Source organism: Dermochelys coriacea, chromosome 1 (genome assembly GCF_009764565.3).
Source record: "Dermochelys coriacea isolate rDerCor1 chromosome 1, rDerCor1.pri.v4, whole genome shotgun sequence".
NCBI classification, from domain to species: domain Eukaryota; kingdom Metazoa; phylum Chordata; order Testudines; family Dermochelyidae; genus Dermochelys; species Dermochelys coriacea.
In genome coordinates this window covers 278065034-278081012 of record NC_050068.2, presented here as the reverse complement: position 1 = coordinate 278081012, position 15979 = coordinate 278065034, and the positions used below count along the sequence as shown (strand labels likewise).

Genomic DNA, 15979 nt, shown 5'->3' with positions numbered 1-15979 from the left:
GATGCCAGTTCCTTCAGAGTGTCACTTTGGAAGAGAACATTCTTAATCATTTTTTGACAAATATGGATATATTAAAATGATGACCAACCTGGATAAATGGTTCTCCACTGTTCATTTGCTGGCACTTCAGTTTATGCCTCGGGTGATGTAATGTATGACTTTTTTCCTCTTTTTGTTAATGAGCATTTTGGCCTCTCAATAACAATCATTTTATTGATGCTATGTGTATGGGCACCTGTCACCATTATGTACTCTGCTTCCCTGAATGACTTAAGCTGGGTGCAGTATTACATTTGGAAAGTGCCAAACAGAATATAGTGGTAACATATTCTGGTGAACTGAATAGATGAAATTAAATTATATTTGACAAATGCTTGTGGTCTTATAGACATAGTTCTATAAGCAGAAGATTCATATTTTATGACTACCTTCAGTGAACTGTTCTTTTTTCGGTAGGAATAGCAACCTCAGTATGCATAAGACGGAATGAAGTCAGCTAAGACTAATTGTATTAGTCTGTTAAAAGAGCAATGATGCACAATCTGTAAATGTTAATTCTGTTGGCATTAGTCTTTGCCTACAATTTTGGAGTCTCCAGGCTGAACTTTGTGACATGACCCTTTTTGCCAGAGTAAGGATGTTAACTTAGTATCCTGAACCAATTTGAACTTGAATAATTACTCTGTCTACCTGAATTCCCTTGGTAGTTTCAATTGGATACACCATTCTTCTTCACTTCTTGCGCTGAACTATCGCTGCATGCTGTTTAAAAAGAATTGCTGCCTTTCTCCCACAGAGGCAGCTCCATTTCACTGGTGGAGGAAGGGATTGCTGTACACTTGTACAATGTATTTTGAAAAAAATTTTGGGATGAAAGGTGCTTCAGCATCTAAATGTAAAAGAGTTTCGTCTATCATGTGATTGCAGTGGTTAGGAGGTAGCAGTTGCTTGCATTGTGGGTAATTGGGAAGGATTAATTTTCCAAAATCTGTTCAGGGGCTTGACAAGGGGGTCTGAAGTATGAGGATTGGAAACTGAAGATAATGTTATTGGACAATAAGGGCCAAATTCTTCCCTTTCATGAGGGATACCTTATGGATCCCCTGTAGTATAAATGAGGAGGCTTCTGAGAGGGGACCTTGACTTTGGAATTTGTCCCTACCATCTTCCCCTGCACTTGTTAACTTTCTGGATTCACTGTAAAGCTCCTTTTCTCTTCTCAGGCTGTTGAGGGGGGTGGGCTGAGGATTTGGTGTAGTGATCATTGAGCAATTCTTGTTGTTGTTTGAATGTTACATTATGTGATAGATGCCCGCAGTACAGAATGCATGCAATACTCAATCTGATTAAAATCTGCTTTTATACCAAGAGATTATAGGGTGGGCTATGTTGTATGTATCTTTAAAATGGCACTCAGGGAATCCTGAGAATTACAGATCAAGAAGTCTTACTTCCACATCAGCTGCACTTAGTTAAAATAAGTCATTTTAATTCTGATGTCTTATGTCTCATAATACAAACCAACTCTCTGCTTGGGACTAGGAATAAACTGCAGTCATAGGCATGGTATTGCATAATTGATACTGGCTAGTGTCTGAGACAGGATACCAAACTATTGGTACAATAGTTTGGCTATTTTCTCCATGAGGAAAGAGTAATAAGCCGTAGATTTCCTCTGTCCCTGGGCTCGTGATAGTGCTTGGTTTTAGTGGTTTTGGAGTACTAAACAACAAAAGGTACTGTTGATTTTTATTAATAAAACTATGGTTAACTTGCAACTGTTTCTGTGTCTTTCCCTTGCCTTTCTCATCATAGCTTTGGTAGTTTACCAGGTCAAAGACATTTTCCTTAAAAGATTGGTATCACTTTTATATTGACCTGCAAAAAGCTCTTACTTCCCATGAAATCTTTTTTTAATATGAGTGTGAAAGAGAGTAGCACTTTAATATCTCTGCAAATAAACATAGAACACAAATATAGGAGATTTTACAAAATCCTGTGTCCACGGTTCTAGATGATGAAATCAGTGTGTGTTGTTTTTAGCATATGAATGTATCTAACTTTCATTTGCATACCACAGTTTTGTTTTGGAGTTATGCTTATCCTGGCACTTGTCCAGAAAATTAGCTCACAGTTGACCAAGATCCTTTACGATATTTATTACAATGAATTTCCACCTTTTCCTTAGATCCTGAACATTGATAGTGTTGAACACACTTACCTCTGTGCCTAGAGATCAGCAGCATAAAATAGTCAACCACAAAACTTGTAACCCTGGAATGTTGCAGCAACTCTGCTGTAGTTAGGGTCAAGACGAGCTTTCTGTTTAAAGCTTGACTCTTGTAAGAACTCTAAAATCCATATGGTTATTTGGATTCCCTTGAAATTTTGTGTGTCTCAGGGGATGCAGGGTTTGGTCAGCGATCTAAGTTTCGGATCATTTGAACAAGATGTTCCCGAGATAGAGCCTCGGGCGGAAAACAGCTTTTCTTAAATTTGATACATTCTGGCAATGTAGTTTGGTACGCAGATAGAGATCAAACCAGGGCTCAGATAATCACACCAGAGTCTCCAACGCTCGAAGGTTATCCCAACAGAGAGTATTACATCAACGAGCTCTCTAGGGGAAACCAAATTAAAACGTCAACTGGAAAAGCAAACTCTTCTTCTTATAAGTGTTCCAGCAAGCAAATGTGAGGGATGCACTTAATGCATTACACTGCACATGTGCAAAAAGAAGCACCCAAGAGTGTTAAGAGACACCTAAGATTCACAGGATCTGTAAGGAGCTGAGGGACTGTTTCAGCCATTACTCTGAGCACCAAATGGGCACTGTGAGTTCAAATCTAATTCAAGGTAGAAATCTGAAATAGAAAATGGGCACATTGCTCCACTCTGCTGCTGTCAAAGGAGTGTGGGTTTTTTAAATTATTTTGGGGAAATGGATTTAATCTGAATATAGCAGAAAATGTTTGAAACGATTTATGAAAATAAAATAAAATACCTGCTAATGCTGGCTGAAAGGGGACGGTGATTAGTGCTGGAAGAGTAGTTAGAAATGGGGAGAGAGGGATTTGGTGTGTAGTGAGGGGATTATGGAGAGGAGAATAAATGGGGATGGGTGGATAGGAGAGGAGTTAGGGAGCCAGAAGGGGCGGGGGTGTAGGTGTAGGGGAGTGTGACAAACGGAAAATAGGGGCAGAGGTGCCTGTCAGCCCTACATTGCCATCCCGAGTGTGTATCATGATCTGAGGACCCTCAGTCCATCTGTGGGGGTCTGGCCACCCTCATTTGAGCTGAGATCTGGGGCCCTTGTTCTTCTAAGGGGTCTGAGCCTCTCTTTCTCTTCCTCCTCTCCCCTGCTATGCACACAGGATCTGGGGAAGCTCCCCTCAGCATGTGTAGCTGAGAACAGGCATATTGGAACATGCACTGAGAACACACTGCAGACACTGGGGAAGGAGCTGAGAATGGGTATGCTTGTTGCATATTGCAGGCTTTCCAGCACTGGGGAGAGGGGAGCAAAACACCTGCTGACATGAATGGAGCTATTCACATATTTCATAACTATTGTTTCAGGCTCTATTCGTCCCCTTGAAGTGTTCTCATTCAGCTGTGCTGCTGTAGCATATAAGTGTAGAAACAGCCATAACCTACTCTCCTGCTGGATTGCTTGCACCTGTGAAATTTAACAATCACTTCACACTTACAGGATACCATCTAACCCTGTGCTTTCCCTTACCCTTCAGTACACCTGTAGACAAGTCTTTTATCTTACCTCCCTATTGACATTTTCTGTGGCAAGACCTCCTGCCCCCCAGGGCCTTTTTACTATAACAAACTACACATTTTTTTCAATAAAATGATGCAGACTAGCTCCTCAAGATGCACACTCTCCTATCACAATTACAACTCTGTGATGCTCCTCAAACTAATCCCCATCTCCGAATACACCTCTACCAACCTGCCCCACCTACTGCTTCCACCATTCAGTACAGCTAAATCTCTCACACTAAATCCACCTGTAGTGCATGCAGATAATTGTTTGTGACTATAGCCACCTCCAGGGAGGCAAAAAGATTACCAGGGTATGTACCCTAGCTTTGTGTTTCTTGGTTTTCTGAAGTTTGAGTGTTGCAGAATTCTATGTTCTGGAAGGGCACAAGCTGTCATCAGAGTACAAAGGTTATTTTACCTGTATATTTTGCTCTGCTGTGATTGCTTCTGGAATACTGTGTCCAGTCCTGGTGTCCACAATTTAAGAAGGATGTTGATTACATTAGAGAGGGTTCAGAGAAGAGCCACAAGAATGATTTAAAGGACTAGAAAACATGTCTTAAAGAGAGAGAGAATCAAGAAGCTCAAGCTGTTTAGTTTAATGAAAAGTAGGTGATGGGTGACTTGATTACAGGCTATAAGTAATTATGTTGGGAACAAATATTTGATAATGGGCTATTCAGTCTAGTAGACAAAGGTACAATCCAATCCAATGGCTGGAAGCTGCAGATTAAAACATTTACTCTTCATTTCCAGTCTGAATTTGGCAAAGTGAGAATAATTAACCATTGGAACAATTTACCAAGGGTTATGGTGGAGTCTCCATGAATGACAATTTTTAAGTTAAGATTGGAATTCTTTTTTTTTTTTTTTTCAAAAATACTTGCTCTAGATTTTTTTTTTCAGAGAAGTTCTGTGGCCTGTGTTATACAGGGGGTCAAATTAGATGATCACAGAGAGCCATTCTGGCCTTGGAATCTATTAATGTGTGGACTTTAAATCTGTTAATGAAGTTTTTTGCCATTTAATTCCTATTTACTTAGGTTGAATCTAGTGATATTAGTAACTGTGTTGTTCTTGTGCCTGGAATTTGGAAAGCGTGGAGCATGTGGTAGACAGGATGACTCCAGGGTGACTCAGTGTTAAGATAATCCATTCTCTCTCTCTCTCTCTCTCTCTCTCTCTCTCTTTTTTAAAGGGCCGCAAGAGTGAGGCAGAAAAGTACTTCTTGAAGGCTATTCAGCTGGATCCTACCAAAGGCAATGGTTACATGCATTACGGTGAGTTTCTGATAGATAGGTTTCCTTGCATTTTCCATGTTTGCTGTTAATCTCTGAGTGATTCAAAATTTAAAAACTGCTACTGGGAAAACACCTCCGTTCAAGCAAAAGAAACTAACCTACCATGTAGAACTTGGTCTCCATTTCAATTTGTTAATCACAGCAAAGGGGGGCGGTATTTTCAGATTTTTGCAAAATTTTCCTTCTGGGAGGGAAATTTCCAAATTGCTATCTCTCTGTTGGGAAAGGAGGAAGGTGAATATCACTATATGTAAAAAGGTTTCATAGACGTCTTTGTTATTATTAACAGCATTGACCTAGCTCTGCTTGCTGCCTGTGGGTGGGCAACTAAAGATTGTCTTAAGTGTGTACCAGGGCAGAACAGCTAAGATTCTGTTTCCTAGTAAGTGGTTATAGGTTGTCCATCTGCCTTCCCCCTATCTTCCTTGTGGTCTGAAACAGACAGGTATTTTAAAAGGCTTTGGTAGGTTTGGCTATACCTTTTTAATACTATGCCAGTCATGTGCTTAAGTGATGCAAAGCACTCAGTTAATTTGAGGGTGATGGTATCATATCTTTAGATAGATTGTTTTTGCTAGATTTACAAAAAAATATTTCCAGATGTGATTGGACCCAAGGAACCAAAAATATTTAACGTTATGAGCTGCCTCTTATTCTAGTTTAAAACTGATAATAGAAAAGTCAGAAAATATGAGTTATGTAATCCCTGTTGGAAAATATAGGGAGGGGGGAATAAATTTAATCTTAGTTGGGGAGCGTGATGGGGAACCATAGCCATACAGTACATATATATTTTTGCATATTGTTTTAATTTCCTCGTCTGGCTCCACTGGGTTTAAGCAAAACAACCACAGGGATGGGGCACAGAAATGGTAATAATAAAAATAGAAGGTATAGTTAACCAGGCATAACTTCATTTGTTTCTGTACTTCACTGTATGGTTTCTAAATCTCAGTTGGTGACATTTTATATTTGGTTGGTTCAAATGTAGTGTGTAATTTTGTATTTTGAATCCCATGTTTAATTCCTGGATCTTGTTGGAATACATTCCATTAGTCTGCAATAATGAGACAGCTGTTGCATTGTATACTGTAGCAGTTAATATGGTGGCCCACACTTTTTGAGTGTCCTTAACCTACCTCTCAAATTCATATGTGCCTGTGCAGATGAATTTGTATATGCCTGTCTGATTTGTGCCCACAAATTCAGATGTGGTGATCACACAAATCTGTGGTTGCAAAGTCAAGGGCAGCTGTCAAAAATCTGGCCCCACAATCCGCTTGATTCTGTATGTTTCACTGCAGTTCCAGGCTTCTGTTTCTCATGACTTTGTGATATTTTCCATGTTTTCCCACTTTATTCATCGATTTAGTGTCCCTGCTACACTTGCACAGTTAAAATACATCGGATTTCTGATGTCCCTATAATCCAAAAACTGTGTGAGGGGGACTGTTTTCATGTAGAGGATCTGGAGACAGCAGAGGAACTTGAGGGTCCACTGCTACAAAGCATGGGATCTCCATAGTGAGCTTTATTGATTATGAATCAAATTCTTCTCTTGGAAATACCAGCATAAATCTTGAGTAATTTATTGACCGCAATAGCATTAATCCATATTTACATCAAAGTAACCAAGAGCAGATGATGGTCCTATGTCAAAGTTCTGCCCCTGCAGGCACTCAACTCAGTTTTTTTGCTTGTTCCAAAGTCCTGGTCAGGAATCTGGAAGTATAGGTCGAGGGACAATGCAATTATTAATCATGAACCTCTAATGGACACTTACTCTGTGTGTTTTGTCTCTACACATCATGAATTTGGTTTAGCAACTTGTCATAGGTACACTTCATATCCCATAAGTTAAATGCTAAATCATAGGGAAATATATCTATACTCATGTAAACGTTAAACATGAAGAAACTCTGGAAAAAAAGAATAAAATAGTTGGCACCATCCCTAGAAAATGCACACCTCACTGAGGAGCCAAATTGGAAGGGTGGTCATTGGGGACTCAAAAGCCTGTATGCTAATGGAGCAACACTGTATGTACAGACTGCAGATACTATTTGATGCAGATATTATATTACTTGTGCTCCCATGATGGGTCCATATATGTCTTCCTGGGTTAGTGGTCACACACCACACAACAGAACCACTAACCCAGGAATCTATCCTTGCAACAAAGCCCGTTGCCAACTGTGTCCACGTATCTATTCAGGGGACACCATCAGAGGGCCTAATCACATCAGCCACACTATCAGAGGCTCGTTCACCTGCACGTCTACCAATGTGATATATACCATCATGTGCCAGCAATGCCCCTCTGCCATGTACATTGGTCAAACTGGACAGTCTCTATGTAAAAGAATAAATGGACACAAATCAGACGTCAAGAATTACAATATTCAAAACCCAGTCGGAGAACACTTCAGTCTCTTTGGTCACTCGATTACAGACCTAAAAGTGGCAATTATTCAATAAAAAAAACTTCAAAAACAGACTCCAACGAGAGACTGCTGAATTGGAATTAATTTGCAAACTGGATAGAATTAATTTAGGCTTGAATAGAGTGGATGGGTCATTACCCAAAGGAAAACTATTTCCCCATGTTTATTCCCACCACCACCACCACACCCGCTGTTCCTCAGACGTTCTTGTCAACTGCTAGAAATGGCCCACTTTGATTATCACTACAAAAGATTCCCCTCCCCCCCCCACTCTCCTGCTGGTAATAGCTCATCTTACCTGATCACTGTCGTTACAGTGTGTATGGTAACACCCATTGTTTCATGTTCTCTGTGTATATAAATCTCCCCACTGTATTTTCCACTGAATGCAGCCGGTGAAGTGAGCTGTAGCTCACGCTGAAATAAATTTGTTAGTCTCTAAGTCCTCCTTTTCTTTTTGCGGATACAGACTAACATGGCTGCTACTCTGAAACCTGTCAGTTTAGAATTTTGTTTTAAGTTCAAAAGTGAATGATAGGAAATAAAAGACATCAGAAATCTGCATAGTACCCAAGGATCACTGTTAATCTGTTCTACGTCCATATAAAGATCCATAACCTTTAGTTGCACTCAACTAACCAGACTGAACTATGATCTTAAAAAAAAAAAAAAAAAAAAAAAAAAAGGGAAAGTGGAACTTCACAGAGAAATTCAATTGCAAATTATCTAATTAAGTTAAAGTATAATTAATCTAATGAGAATAATTCATTTGTATATAAAAAAGAGAATAGTTAAGTGATTTAGAATTATTAGAACCTATGCATTATTCAAAAGAAGCTAAATGAAAAAGTCTCAATAGTAATTAATAAGACAGAGTTAGTTTGAACATCTTGTTGGGTCCTGGCCTCTCCCATTCCAATTAAGTAATTGCTGGTGTGAAGGAGATGGGGTTTCTGTGTGCATGCATTCCCTACTGCCTCACTCCCCTCACCACTCCACCTATTCGTACCCCACCCAAAAAAGATCACAAGGGACACTTCAAAAAACTAAGAGTTTAAACCTGGCACAATCCGTTCTTAAGGATCGACTAAAACATAACCTGGACTTCATAGTCTATTGTTGTAAAAAGACAATTAAGAAAGAAGTGAAGCCAGGAAAGGGAGGTATTTCTGACATTACAGCACCAATGGATTTTAATTGGAATCCTCTTCTGCCTTCCCCTGAATTTAGGCTCCATATCGTGTTGGAAGATATGTATTCCCGCTGTGTGGTCAATTGGCCAGGTCATCTCTGGGGTACTGGCAAGTGATGAGAGGGGGCTATAACAGGGTTTTTAAGACAGTGAAATCTGGAATCATGATGCTGCAGCACCCACAGGCTTGAAGAAATCCTTTACTGACTTTCATTTCATTGGCAATAGGAAAAAACATGTTGAAAAAAACAAATGAGAGAGGGGGAAGCTAGCCCAGAGAGACAATCTACAATAATCCTTAAAGCAAGCAGATAGGAGAAATGTTAAGTAGGATGCAGGGGGAAAAAAGGGCAGCAGAGAAGATTGGAGCATTACCACCATCTTGGGGATCCAGCGTAAGCTCTGTTGGCCACATCTGACGCTTCCAGTATGTTCAGCCGAAAACTGGCTCAGAAGGCCTTGAAGGCAAAATCCTCAAGCAATCAGGAGTCATGCCATCTGGGTAGCTACGTTCTGAGCTGGTATTTCTTGCTTTGGCACATGTCACACATAGTCTGTGAATCTGTTTAGAAACTGGCAGAGCAAACAGCTGTGTAAATTAACTTATGTCAACCGGTCGTATTGCAGAACTGCACCACCTAAGAAATGTTTGACGCAGCCTCTGGAATAAGGACTTTCCTTTCATTGCCCCCAGAAAGTTCTACTCAAAACATCCATCGGTAGGACTCCATGTATATCCTGTGACATTTGCTCTTAACTGCTGGCAGTGGATGACTGACAGTTCTGGTGGTTCCTCTCTTAATGCTGTAGATGCCAATCAGCCATGTTCTGTTCCCAGGGCCCAACAAGGCAGTGACTGCTGCTCTCCTTCCATCATGTTGCTTTGGATGAACTGAAGATACACATGCTGGATTAGACCAGCCAGTGCTTGATCCTGACACAGATTCCTCTTGGAACTCTTAAGTTTTGTGAATATACCAGAAAAGATAACGTAAACTGACACACCAGTGTCGCATGTGTTAAAGTCATTGAGGCTGTTACTAGCCATTGGTTTAATGCAATCAGATTTGATGCTTGATTCTACAACCATGTAGAATCCTATTTTTACCATAGTGTTCTGTGCCACTGTCTGTGGAGAAAACCATTCCTTTGAGGAGGCTGTGGGGGAATATTATCTGGACACTGATGGTCAAGAAGACTCTTCTGATAGAAAAAGAAAATACCAGTGACTCCCATCTCTGGAGGATCTAATTTTTCTCTATTACGCAAGGGACAGATGAGGGAGATTCACTTAATGTACAGACAGCCAAGAACACCCAGTCAGATATGTGAGAACCAGAAATGCAACTACTGTATGAAAAAGGTGGCCAATCCAATCCATACTGAGACAGTTCAGAGTGGTTCCTCTTGAAAACAGAAGTATCAGGATGAGACACTTCAGGAAACTTAGTCTGTTCTGAGGGAAAGCACCATCAAATCCATGACATTGGGGGAAAAAAAAGTAGGTATTTCCTGATCCACAAAAGACCTAGGGGTAAGGCCTATCCTGGTTATCAACCTTTTATTAACTTTTCATTATTTATTTGTATTAACTTCTAACTGTTGAAATAAAAGTTCAAAATGGTGTATCTGGGAACAAACATGCCCATTCTAGAGAAAGGTGGCTATATATTCTGGACATGGCAGATGACTACATGTATGCATATCCCAACCACTGGATGTATCATAGATTCTGATAGGATACCAAGTCAATACTGTGGTGCTCTGACAAATTCTTGGCAGTTGTAGGGGTATATTTACACAGAGTGGAGTGGTGCATACTTTCCTCTAGCTGAATGATTAGCTGATCAAGGTCTTTGACAAAGATCCAGAATTTGTTTTTGTAGTCTAAGGGTACTAAAGTTGTTTGGTTTTAACCTAAACAACCTAAAGTCTCCTAGTTTTTTTCCACATACAACTGGAGTACACACCTTGCTTCAAAGCTTTGCAGCTCAAAGATAGATTCTAAGACATTTTCTGTCTGCCAAAGAGGATTTGCCAGAAGAATCAAGTTTCAGCAAGGTTGTAGATGTTGGGACTGATGGCTCTGACGGTATTTTTGGTATCTATCTGCTTCCACAGTATCAGTGGAGACTTGAAGTCTCAGTGGTTACAAACCATACAAAGACACTGCCATTGCACATGATTGAGAGATGACCTACAAGATCTATTGGATTTTTGGCAGTAAAGTGACCATCAGAAATTGGTAAACGACTTCTGATACAAATTGTAGTTATCACAATGCATCCACACAGAATGGCTTTTACATTTAAGGCAGGTGGTAATCCAGGAACAGTAACTGTACATATCTGTTCTTTGAAGGATTGAAATCCTTTTGGATTAAGAGGTGTCATAAAACTGGTATCCTAAAGGTTGATTTTAATTCAAATAAACAATCAGGCTACCAAAATTGATGTTGGTGAGAGGCAGTCATGGCATCTGCAGAAGGAAATCCATGAAAATATGAGACTGAGTAGTGCCCCATAAGTCATGACTACTAGCTAGCAATCTATCAGGGTTGAAAACCCTGATAATAAATTTAGACAAATACAAGTAGTTCCTGGATCAGGAGCTAGTGGATCAAATCTTCCTTGAAGTCAGGACATCTCCCCATGACCTGTTAGCCATTCAGTCATTTTGCCAACATTCATAAGAGTGGCTGTCCTGGATCAGACCTATGTTCTGTCAACCCCAGTATCCTGTCTTCTGACAGTGACCAGTGCCAGATGCTTCGGAGGGAATGAACAGAACAGGGTAATTTATTGCATGATCCATTCCCTGTCACCCAGTCCCAGCATCTCGAGGTGAGAGATTTAGGAACACACAGATAATGGAGTTTTTTTTTTTTCCACCAAATGCATCCGATGAAGTGAGCTGTAGCTCACGAAAGCTTATGCTCTAATAAATTTGTTAGTCTCTAAGGTGCAACAAGTACTCCTTTTCTTTTTACAGATAATGGAGTTGCTAATAGCCATTGATGGATCTATCCTCCATGAACTTACTAATTCTTTTCTGAACCCAGTTAGTTTTGGCCTTCACAATATCCCCCAGCAATGAGTTCCACAGATACCACACTAGTCTTCTTGTCTTGACAAGGCCCTTCTGTTACCAGGGCCTCCCTGGCTACACAGCATGCATTGCCATGCCCAGTCTTTTCAAGGAGGTTTATTACTTTAAACAGAGGCAATCAAATAAACAAAAAATAGTATTAACTCTGTCCTTGCCCCAGGCTTCAGGACCACCCCTCTCAGGGGTGTCTGGCATTCCAGCTCCTGGCAGCTTCCTAACCTCAGCCAGCTCTTTTCCCCTCATGGAGCAACTGCTTCCCTATGCCCCTTGCTCCAGGGACCCAGCACAGGAACTAGCTCCACTCCAGTGTGGCTTTTCCTCCCTCGGGCTCAGCCTCTCTCAGTCCTTCCTTCCCCAGTTGCCTACTAGCAGCCCTTTATAGTCCCATTGGTAGCTCAGCTCTTTTTAATTAGTTGGATTGGGCTCACTTGCTCCAGTCCAGGGGAGCTCGGTTTAGTTGTCCTCAAGGACTAGGTACCCTGTGTCACCTTCTCTCTAAGTCTGATGTGAAAAACTCTATAGCCAGAGTTTTTATGTAGTACGGATACACCCCTAGAAGGTCATCCTAGCTGTTTATTTTGGTTGATTCCAATTCAATAGGTCAGGCAGTTTTCAAGGGAACCATGATAAATACTTCCAAACTTGTGCATATATAGTTAGGTACTGCATTCATATTTAGGCACATGAATAAAACTGGCTTGATTTGCAGAGAATCTAAGCACCCCACAGTTTTCATTAACTTCAAATGCCAACATGCACATGCAGATCTTGATTTTGACAGGAGATTGAAAAGCTGGCCTGCAAAGTTATGTTAAAAGCTCATTCAGTCAGATAAATGTCTGCTTCCCCAGCCAGCGTCTGATTAGATTTCTATTAAGGAGACATTTGTAGGGCAGTTCTAGGTTGTTCTCCTTATACCTTTTACAGACATGGTTTGCACATGGCCTTGTGGCAAGAATTTGGGTTTAAAATGGGTTACGACCCTGTTTCTAGACAAGGAGTGTTGCAACTCCTCCCACCCCTACCTGTTTAGTTGTACTTTTCAGGCTGGTTTTAATATTTGTCATTTCTTTAAGAGAACTTAGTTCTTAAAGAAAATAATATTGTAGGGAAAGGGTATGTTTAAGGTAAATGGATGATCCCAGGGTTTTGTTTGTGGAGTATTGGAGTGAAATTTTGCTTGTGCTTGGCTGACTTTGTAAAATAATTGTCATAGTTTCAAGTTAACTTTTAAGAGGCCTAATACTAAGTATGGAGAATGGAATTCTACTTATGAGAAAAAGATCCATTAAGGATCCAAAACATAGCTTATAATTAAGGCTAAGATTTTGTCATGGATATTTTTAGTAAAAGTCAGACAGGTCATGGGCAGTAAACAAAAATTCACAGAAGCCCTGTGACCAGTCCCTATCTTTTGCTAAAAATATCTGTGACAAAATGGGGAGGGAGGAGAATCCTGCTGCTGTTCCGGGGTCCCCTCCACCACCCACAGAAGTTGAGAGTGCTGGGGCCTCCCTACTGCCCACAGTGGCTGGGAGCTGCAAGGTCCCTTCACCTTCCAAGAGCTGAAGTGGAAAATGTCACTGAGGTTTCTGGAAGTCACGGATTCCGTGACCTCTGTGACAAACTCTTAGCCTTTCTTACAATAGTGTTACTAAGCTTTTTGGAATATGAAGGGAGAATAGTTACACACATTTTATTACAAAGAGTTTTAGAGAAGCAGTGAAAAGAATATGCTTTCAGCTGCTGCAGTAGGAGCCTTTACATTGCTGTATAACTATTTTAACCTAATGACAGGTTTCAGAGTAGCAGCTGTGTTAGTCTGTATTCGCAAAAAGAAAAGGAGTACTTGTGGCACTAGTCTCTAAGGTGCCACAAGTACTCCTTTTATTTTAACCTAGGCAGTTACACCCCTCTGCACAGTCACATCTAAGAAATGTAACAGCACCCTCATATTTGAGTGGTGCAATAGTGGAGACGGAGATAAATTCTGTATTCCTTCAGAGAGGCCCAATGGATGCTATTTTGGAAGATTCCCCAGTAAGTCATTAGATTTTGGGTGAGGTATTGGTTAGAATTTCTTTCCAAGGGTAACATGTGCTTTGAAGAATTTCCATACAAGGAGTGAAATAAGAGCTGATATATCTGTTTCGTTTGTAATTAAGATATCCTTTTTTCAAGACACAGCTGTTTGTTTTACCATGTGACCATGGTTACCATGTGACACTGCTGTTTGTTTTGCGCATTAGGATTTGTGTCAATTACATTCTTTTACTTTCTTTATCAGGATAGTTATAGATATAAAAGAAAAATCCCCCTGTTTGAACTTAAATTTTATCCTGAAGTTAGTTTTTTACAAAATTTGGAAACTAGAAACATGATATTTCTAAAGATTTGTTTCTAAACTCTAGGGATATTTTTTGGTATTAGCTCAAAATAATATTGCGGAAAAAAGCTTTCTCTAACTGAATTGATTGACCTAGTAAAAGGTTGATAATATTTATTTTTAATACAAATGGAACTGAAAACTACAAATATATTTTTCAATCAGAGTTATGTATATTCAAGCAGATTGCTTTTGGAGCCTTCACTATAAATGTATATGTTTTTAAGGTATTGTATGTCACTACCTCCTGCTGTTGGACACATAAATAGCTCTTCACTTGCAAGTGTCTCACTCAGCTGATTTTGTGCTTTTATTCTATTTTTACAAGGAAGTTTTCATGCCAGCAGTTTAGGCCAGTTTTATTTGTCATGGACCTCCAATTTAGGGCCAGTGTTTTAAATGTGGTTAATGATCAGTTGCTCAAGCTGGTCTTTAAATGAATTGCTGTAATGAAAGGCAATAATCTAGGGCCCAATCCAGCAAACTCTCAAACACACAAGTAGCCCCACTGAAGTCAGCAGAACTCCTTAAATCAGTAAGGTCAGCTCAGATAAGGATTTTCGAGATCACACTATCACTTAGATTCACAGCTGAATTTGTCCAACTACTGAGTGTGCTCTGAAGTGTTATCATGAAAGCATTATGTTACACAAAGGAATAATTCTGTTGCTGCTGTCTATTTTGTTTTCCCTCCAAAGAGACTCCAAAAAGAGAAAAAATATTCTCCCCCCCCCCCCCCCCCCGCATCCTTTCATGCCTCAGTTGCTCTCATGTGGATTTTGGATGAATTTCCTTTTCACTCCCATTTTCCACATTAGAAAGAATTTTAAAATGTATTCTGTTCTTGAACAATGAGCACAAAGGGAAGCACATGACTGATCATGCATGTAGCTATACTGAGTAGTCCCAAAGGCAACTGAATATTTTCTGACATTTTACTGTTGAATAACTCAGAAATAGGTGAGTGGATTCACTCAAATTTACAACCAGCACAGCAAAATTTACAAAACTCAGAATTTTCACTTTTAAAGAAAAATGTTCCAAGAAATTAGAAGCATCTGAAAAATTAGTTTTGTAGGCAACCTGAGGATTCCTCCTGTGTAGGGGCATTTCTGGAAAGAGGCTCGCACCCTTTCCACCACCCAACTCTGCTCGGCCATCGTAAACCGAGCAGCACAGCTTCCGCCACCAAGTCTGCTCTCTCACTATTGCCACGCTTCCGAGCTTCTCCATGTTGTCTGTCCTGGGCTCCCACCTTCGTGAAAGCTACAGAAGACAATCATTTACCGCTTTTTTTCGGCTACCTCTTCTGCTGCTGCTCTGCTCTCCTACATTTTGCGCCCTTTTTCCAGGATTACCCATGCAGGCGCCATAGCCATGGAGCCTGATCAGATCTCTGCTGCAGTTTTGACCATTGTAAATACCTTGCACATTATCAAGCAGTATGTGCAATACCTGCAAAACCGGGCAAGGAAGCGATGACAGCACGATTACAACAGTGATGAGGACATGGACACACATGTTCCTAGAAGCACAGCATGTGGCGATTGGGAAATCATGGTGGTGGTGGGCCAGGTTCATGCCATGGAATGCCAATTCTGGGCCTGGCAAACAAGCCAGGTGGGACTGCATAGTGTTGCAGGTATGGGATGATTCCCAGTGGCTGAGAAACTTTCATATGTGTAGGGTCACTTTTATGGAACTTTGTGACTTGCTGTCCCCTGCCCTGAAATGCAAAGACACCAAAATAAGAGCAGCCCTCACAATTCAG

The 15979-nt window shown here is 40.4% G+C and overlaps 1 protein-coding gene across 3 annotated transcripts in view; it reads left to right on the top strand.

Moving 5' to 3' along the window:
* The window catches only part of TMTC2 (transmembrane O-mannosyltransferase targeting cadherins 2), a 369071-nt gene that overhangs the window by 300337 nt on the left and 52755 nt on the right, over positions 1–15979 (top strand). For all 3 annotated transcript variants that reach the window (XM_038383409.2, XM_038383382.2, XM_043492681.1), the window contains exon 9: positions 4976–5057. In XM_038383409.2, the coding sequence (XP_038239337.2) occupies positions 4976–5057 (82 nt within the window). The remainder of the gene's footprint in view (positions 1–4975; positions 5058–15979) is intronic.